Source organism: Eriocheir sinensis, chromosome 37, assembly GCF_024679095.1.
Source record: "Eriocheir sinensis breed Jianghai 21 chromosome 37, ASM2467909v1, whole genome shotgun sequence".
Taxonomy (NCBI): domain Eukaryota; kingdom Metazoa; phylum Arthropoda; class Malacostraca; order Decapoda; family Varunidae; genus Eriocheir; species Eriocheir sinensis.
In genome coordinates this window covers 13,175,925-13,184,070 of record NC_066545.1, presented here as the reverse complement: position 1 = coordinate 13,184,070, position 8,146 = coordinate 13,175,925, and the positions used below count along the sequence as shown (strand labels likewise).

Genomic DNA, 8,146 nt, shown 5'->3' with positions numbered 1-8,146 from the left:
CTACCCGCCCTCGCCCTTCTCCTGGCCGCCCTTGTGGTTGTGGGGGCGTGATAGTGAAGGGTATAAGGGGAGGAGGGGGAAGGGAAGGATGGATAGTGACCGCCAGTGAGGAAGGAAAGAAAGCAGAAGGGAAGGAAGGAAAAAGGAGTGGATAAAAAGAAGGAAGGAGAGGATGGTTGTGTGTGTAGTTAAGGAAGGAAGGAAGGAAGGAAAGACGTATGCATGAGGTGTAAGGTGTAAGAGAAGGAGGAGGAGGAGGAGAAGGAGGAGGAAGAAGAGGAGTGTAAGGAAGTAAACTCAACACCAATGAAAATTAAGAGGAAAAAGAAGAAAAAAAAGGAAGATAGGAAGAGAAAAAGAAAGTATGCGTTGGTATGGAAAGCAATGAAGAGAAAGGAAAATATGGAGTGTATAGAAAGAATAAAGAGGAAGAGGAGGAGGAGGAGGAGGAGGAGGAGGAGGAAGAGCTGTGAGTTTTACAATGATGGGTGTGGTGATAACATGAAGACCAGACAGGAAGAGAGGAAAGCGTTTAAAATGAAGGAGGAGGAAGAAGATGAAGAGCAGGAGGAGGAGGAAGAGGAGGAGGAGAAGAAGTACGATAGGGAGGAGGAGAAGGAGAACGGGAAGGAGGAGAAGAGAGCGTTTAAGAAAGATGAATGTCCGAAGTAGGAGGAAGGAGAAGGGGAGGAGGAGGAGGAAGAAGAGGAGGAGGAGGAGGAAGAAGAGGCCATGGAGTCGTGATGAGTAGATAAAACAGGAGAATAAAACAGATAAAAAAAAAGAATAATGGCAATGAGAATCCATGACGGAGAGGAAGAGGAAGAGGAAGACAGAGACAAAGAGGAGGAGAAGAAGAAAAAGAGGAAGAAGATGGACACGAGAGAAAATAGATGAGGAGAGAAAGAAAGAGAGAGAAGGGTGAAGAGGATGATGGTAAAGAGAGAACATAAGAAGAAGAAGGAGGAGGAGGAGAGAAAGTGATAAAGAAGGGAATGATAAAAAAAGGTTAACAAAGGAAGATAAAGAGAGAGAACGAAGGAGAAATAGGTAAGAAATTAGATTGAATGATGATGATGATGATGATGATGATGGCGATGTAAAATAATGACAAAAGAAACACAATTAAGGAGAAAGATAAGTGAGAGAGAGAGAGAGAGAGAGAGAGAGAGAGAGAGAGAGAGAGAGAGAGAGAGAGAATAATTGTTTGTAGTAAAGAGAGACACAATGGAGAGTAAAGAAAAGAAAAGAAAGAAAAATATAAAAAAAACAAAGATCAGAAACAAGAAACGAATTGGAGAGAAAAAAAAAGGAGAATATGAAAGAAGAGGAGGAGGAGGAGGAGGCCAAAAAAAAAACAATAAAAGAATGAATGGGAAACGAAAATAAAGAAATAGAGAAAGGAAAAAAACAAAAGAAGAATGAAAGGGAAACGAGAAGAAAGGAAGAAAAGGAATGAAAAAAAAATAAAGAAAAGAAGAAAACCGGACCAGAAGGAAACAAGATAACTGAATAGGAAACGAGAAGAAAAGGAGAAGGAAAGAAAAGAGGAATAGAAAGAAAGCAAAAGAGCAAGAAAGGAAGGAAAAACAAAACAACACAAAAAAACACGGACCGGCCTGCCAGAAGAAACACATCAAAAAAAAAAATACAGAGGAACACAAAATAAAGAAACAAAACTCTACGCCTCGAAACTTCCTAACAGGTGACCAAGGAGGGAGTTTCAGTTTCAATGGAGGAATAATCATAAGGAGAAACTTGGAGAGGGAGAGAAAGTATGTGTTTGTTTGTATATAGACGAAAGAAACACGAATATGGGAGAATAAATGAGAGAGAGAGAGAGAGAGAGAGAGAGAGAGAGAGAGAAAGAAAGGTCAAGTGTGTACTGAGTGGAGAGAAAGGAGGAGGAGTGGAGAGAAAGAGGAGGGAAGTCTCTCTCCATCCGCCACTAACACCACACCACTTATTGTTCTCTCTCTCTCTCTCTCTCTCTCTCTCTCTCTCTCGTAATGGAGGTGGAACAATGGTGGTGATGGTGATGGTGGTGATGATGATGATGATGATGATGATGATGATGATGATGATGATGATGGTGATAGTGATAGCACAATCCGTACCATGTGGCAAATTCCAAACACAATCATTATAGCATTTTGTCAATCATAGTTAGTAAGGCCTTGAGAGAGAGAGAGAGAGAGAGAGAGAGAGAGAGAGAGAGAGAGACGCCTGGCAGTGAAATACAAGTCACCATATGTTCCTTGTTAACACACACACAAAAAAAATAATCACAATAAACAAAACAAAGAAAATAAGTGATGGTGAATGATGGTGAATGATGATGATGATGATGATGATGAAGTAGTGTCTTTACGGTGTCTTGATAGTGACTTCTCTCTACACATGGAGGTGAATATGACTGTGATGGTGAGGGTATGGTGATGATGGTGAGGGTATGGTGATGATGGTGAGTGTGTTAAGCTGAAGAAAGTCGTGATTGTGAAAGAATAGGATGAGAACGGCGAGGAAGACAAAGTAAAGGACAGATAATGACAGTGATGGTGAGGATATGGTGAAGATGCTGATGGTGAGTGATAGTGAAAGCTTCGAGGGAGACGAAGTAAAGAGAAAGAAGAGTGGTGATGGTGGAAGTGATAGTGATTTGATGGTGAGGCGGATGTGGTGATGGTGACTGATGGTGAGGGCGGCGAAAGAGACGCTGTATCAAGACGGGGAAAAAATATAGTGAGTGTTATAATGGTGATGAAGATGATGGTGACAAAGGAGAGGAGTGAGCAGTGACAGTGACCCAGGCCGTTGTTGACAGTGACGATGATGGTGATGGTGATAACAATAGTGAAGTGAATCACAAGTGTGCGGGCCTACTATTTTCACTATACTGTTTGTTCTTTTTTTTTTTTTTTGGTTCTTTTGCGCGGTGAAGAAGACAAGGTGGAGGGCTGAATTTATGTTTGCCAAAAAAATAAAAAATAAACAACTGACGCGATAAACAAAAGAAGAATCAGCTGACAACACAAACAAAAGGAGGTCAGTGAAAAAGAAACACACAGACACACACACAATCAGAGAGAATACAGAAACACAGGAAGGTAGACTGATGAAAAAGAAAAATCGTCTTGAAACACAAAATAAGACCAAGAAAATAGAAAATGTCACAGGAAAGGAGAAAGGTAAGCTACTGGAAAACGAAGCAAAGGGAAATTCAGCTTGAAGATAAAACAGTAAGAACAATTAAACAATGCAATCATCTCGAAACACAAAAAAAGACGAAGAAAATAGGAAATATCACAATAAAAGAGAAAGAAAAGCTACTTGAAAACAGAGAAAAGGGAAATTCAGCTTGAAGATAAAAAAAAAAGAGCAATTAAACAATGCAAGAAAAAGATGAAAAAAAAAAGATTGAAAACAGACAGAAGAAAAAACGAAATAAAAATACAGAAAAATCCTACTTGAAAACATGAGAAAAGAAAGCAGCTTGAAAACAAAGAGGAAAGAGGAAAGAAGAAAAAATTGACTTCAAAACAAAGACAACAGGAGAAAACAAGACAATGCAAGAAAGGAAAAGGAAAAAAATCAACTTGACAACACGAAAAATAAAGAAAATCCAGCAACTCAAGAAAAGAAAAAACTGCGCCGTGAAACCAAAAAAAGACAATTTTTAACCATGGAAAACAAAAACAAAAAAAAAGGAAAAAAAGCAGAACACAACAACTTAATGAAACACAAATATAAGCATGACATCACAAAGGAAAAATCACACACACACACACACACACACACACACACACACACACACACACACACACACACACATCGAAACACACCTGAACGAAAAAAACATACAAGCGGAAAGAGGGAAACATGAAAGCAAACACACAAACAAACACACAGCAACTCCCTTCTTTTAAACACACGACGAAGTAAACAATTAAAAAACAAACAAACAAACACCGAGCCTTATCATCATTATTAAAGCTTGAGGAGAAGAAAAAAAATAATTACCAGAACAAAAAAAATATATCAAAAAAGAAAAAAAAAGAAATAGTCAGTCACGTAGGGTTGGTGTTTACACGGACAGACAAACAAACGCACAAACAGGGGAAGCACAAACAGCCGCCACCATCATGCACGGGAGGTCACGAGGGGCGGCAAACAATCAAACAGGCAAACAAACAGCAGCAAATTAAGGAAATAAATATAAATGCGAGTCGACGCAGATCATACAAACAGGCCGAAATAAAAGGGGAGACTTGATTCCCGTGTATTTACCAACGTGGAGTCAACGGGAAGAGTATAGATAACATAAAAATAGATGTAAATATGCAAAGAAATAAGTAATAGACGAAACAACTTTGCCATACGAGAGAAAAACATTGATTCTTGTGTGGAGTCAACGGAAAGAGTAGACAACATAAAAATAGATGTAAATATGCAAAAGAATAAGTAATAGACGAAATAACTTTTGCCATACGCGAGAAAAAACATAGATTCCCGTATATTTACTAACGCGGAGTCAACAGGAAGAGTAGATAACATAAAAATAGGTATAAATATGCAAAAAAAATAAGTAATAGACGAAATCATTTTGCCATACGCGAGAAAAAACATAGATTCCCGTATATTTACTAACGTGGAGTCAACAGAAAGAGTAGATAACATAAAACATAGATATAAATATGCAAAAAAATAAGTAATAGACGAAACAACTTGGCCATACGAGAGAAAAACATTGATTCTTGTGCATTTGCCAACGTGTCAGGAAATGGACTAAACAAAAAGAGTAGATAACATAAAAATAGATAAAAATGCACAAAAAAAAGTAATAGGCGAATAACTCTGCCATACGCGAGAAAAACATTGATTCTTGTGTATTTGTCGACGTGTAAGGAAATAAAGTAAACAGAAAAAGTAGCTAACATAAAAATACACATAAATAAGTAAAATAAATAAATATGATACGAAAGATCTTTGTCTTAAGCGAGAAAAACATTGATTCTTGTGTATTTATCAACGTAAAAAGAAAAGGAATATACAGGAAGACTGGAAAACGTAAAAACAGACACCGTAAATTAATGAAATAAAACTAAATAAGATACGAAAGGTCTTTGCCACTCGGGGGAAATTAAATCAAAAGAAAATGAGGTGGAGGTAATTCATATATGAGTGTAATTCATGAACGCAAAAAGTATAAATAGAAAAAGAAACTTGTGAGTGATCTTTCCGAGACGCGGGAAAAACGTAAGACGGCTCAGGTGCGTCCCAGGTGTGCCGAGATGCTGGTCTGGACACGGGCGAGAGGACACGAGCACCGACCAACGAAATAGACAAAACGTACCGCAATAATAAATAACGATAAATAAAAGTAATAAATCTTAGAGTGGGGAGAAACTAAGGCACGGCGATACAACACGAGAACCAACTTAGAACATTATAAAACAAAAACAAAATATCGTAGTAACTATAGATAACAATATATAATGTGGATGATAAATGATTGACTTAGAAGAAACGAAGGATCAAAACCAAACACACACATACACAAAAATAAAAATAAACATTATAGAAGCATTAATGAATAATATAATGTGAAATGATTTAAAGAGAAACTCAACAGTCCTCCTTCCAATGAAACAAAGCAACACACAAACAAGCAGATAAACAAGGAGGATAGAATTGAAAAGATAAAACAAAAATAAAACAGGTCAATAAAATACGATAAAATGTTACTTACGTGGAAAAGTGAAACCTCAAGCTGAAAACACACAATAAACAAAACAGGAAATATATACAAATAACAATAATGATAAAAACAATAATAATAACAATAACAAATGATGAAAATGCTGAACAAAAAAAAATGAAAAAAAGACTTACTGAACACCAACAAAAAAACAGAATCAGACAAACAAACAAACAAACAAACAAACGGGATAATTAAACAGGTGATGACGAGGAGGAGTAAGAAAGAAATTAAAAACAAAGAAAACAATAAATCCAAGAAAATGTTAGGTCCGTATGCCCTTGTATTTCTATAGGTCTATAAATATTAATATCTCTGTACATACATTTAAGGGTTTTTCTATGAAGCCTAGATGAATATATTCTTGTAGGAGGTTCCTTTTGTAGCTCCTGCACCCCCAAACCCCTTACCCCTTAACCCCCCTTTATGCCTCCCTTATTCCCAACGTCCCCTTCCTTCCTTTTCCTCCCCTCCTTCCCTCACTCCATTCCCCTTTACCCCCCCCCCCCTTTATGCCTCCCTTTTCCCTCCCTCCCATCCTCTTTTCCTCCCTCCATCCCTCCTTCCCTCCCTCCCTTCTGTTTTCTTCCCTCCATCCCTCCCTCCTTCCTTCCCTTCACCCCTCCATCCCTCCTTCCTTCCCTCCCTTCTGGTTTCCTCCCTCCATCCCTCCCTTCCTTCCTTCCCTTCACTCCTTACTCCCTCATTACGATCCCTTTCCATTTCCCTCTTTCCATCCCTTTCCTTCTATTGCATCCCTTGTGTTGAGATGAAATTTTTACTTTTTATTAATTTTTAGTTGTTATTTTTTATATCCTATTTCTTCTTTTTTTTACTTCTTTCTATCTTCCTTTTTCGTGACGATTTTTTTTTATTATTTTGGTTAGGGTTTTTTTTTTCATCCTATTTTTTTTCTTTTTTTTTTTGCTTTTTTTTTACTTTATTTTCTGGTGACTATTTTAATCCTCTTTTTTTTCTTAATCCTATTTTTTTGTTAGGTAACTATTTTTTATTCTCTTTTTTCTCTTTTTCTTCTTGTTCTTCCTTAAATTCCTCTCTCTCTCCTGTTTCTTTTCATTCTCATCTTGTAGTTCTCTCTCATTTTCACTATTATTATCATTATTATTATTATTATCATTACTATTATTATTATTACTATTATTATTATTATTGCTGTGGTTGATGTTGATATTATTCTTATTATTATTATTATTACTATAATTGTATTTACATTTCATTTCCGTCTGGTTTTCATTATTAATTAACTCTTCCTGCCTGACCATTCCTGTTACCAAAAAAAATGTAATAATAACGCATCCATATTTATTTATTAATTTATTTATTAACCTCGTCACTGTATGTATGAATTTCAATACCGCCAGAGTTATTAGCATTATTACTATTATCATTATCTATTAGTTTCATTATTGTTGTTTTCCGCTTCATTATCATTTCCCTTTGCAACTATATTTCCCCCTTCCATCATTATCATTATTATTACTATTATTATTACTATTATTATTATCTATTACTTTCATTATTGTTGTTTTCCGCTTCATTATCATTTCCCTTTGCAACTTTATTTCCCCCTTCCATCATTATCATTATCATTATTATTACTATTATTATTACTTTTATTATTGTTGCTTTCCTTTCATTTATTTCCCTTCTAATCTCAACCTCCCCCACCCCTCAAAAAATAGCCCCACCCCCCTCCAATCCCCCCCCTCTCCTCCCCTCCTCGTTGCCGCCCTAACCATTCACATCATCACCACTACCACCACCACCACCACCCACCCTCACCACCACCACCACTTCATCACCACCACCACCACCACCAGTCATCACCACCACCACCACCACCCCGCACCTTCTCTCAGGTCTTCACTTCGTGTTAGATTTAAAAGAAAGAAAAAACACAAAACAAAGAAAAAAGAAGTATAAATAATGAATAACAACAAAAACTGCTGAGTAATTGTTTTAAACGAGAATGAAATGTGTTTGTTTTGATGTGTTGAGATGAAACGTTTTCTTTTTTTTTCTTTTTTGGGGGGGTTAGATTATTTTTCTTCGTCCTGTTTCTTTTACTTTCTTTTCTATCTTGTTTTTTTGTTTTGTTTTTACTTCAACATTTTCTGGCGATGTTACTTTATATATTGTTTTTCTTTACCTTTGTTTTGGTTGAGTTAATTTTTCACGTTTTTTTTCTTTTATTTTTCTTCCTTTTCTCTTGTCAACTTCCTCCTGGTTTTGTTTTTCATTTTCATCTTTCTCTAATTTCAATCTATACTATCTATTTTAATTTTCATCTCTCTAATTTAAATCCATCCTGTATCTTATCATTATCATCTTTCTATTCTTTCTAATTCGTTCTGTTTCTCTACGTTA

The 8,146-nt window shown here is 36.3% G+C and overlaps 1 protein-coding gene across 1 annotated transcript in view; it reads left to right on the top strand.

The window, feature by feature from the left end:
* Positions 1–5,897, top strand: part of LOC127008467 (leucine-rich repeat-containing protein 24-like) — a 24,179-nt gene extending 18,282 nt beyond the window's left edge. The window contains exon 6 of the mRNA XM_050880613.1: positions 1–5,897. This exon is cut by the window's left edge and continues 153 nt beyond it. Coding sequence (XP_050736570.1) covers positions 1–51 — 51 coding nt within the window. The 3' untranslated portion in view covers positions 52–5,897.
* The last annotated feature ends 2,249 nt before the right edge of the window (positions 5,898–8,146 follow it).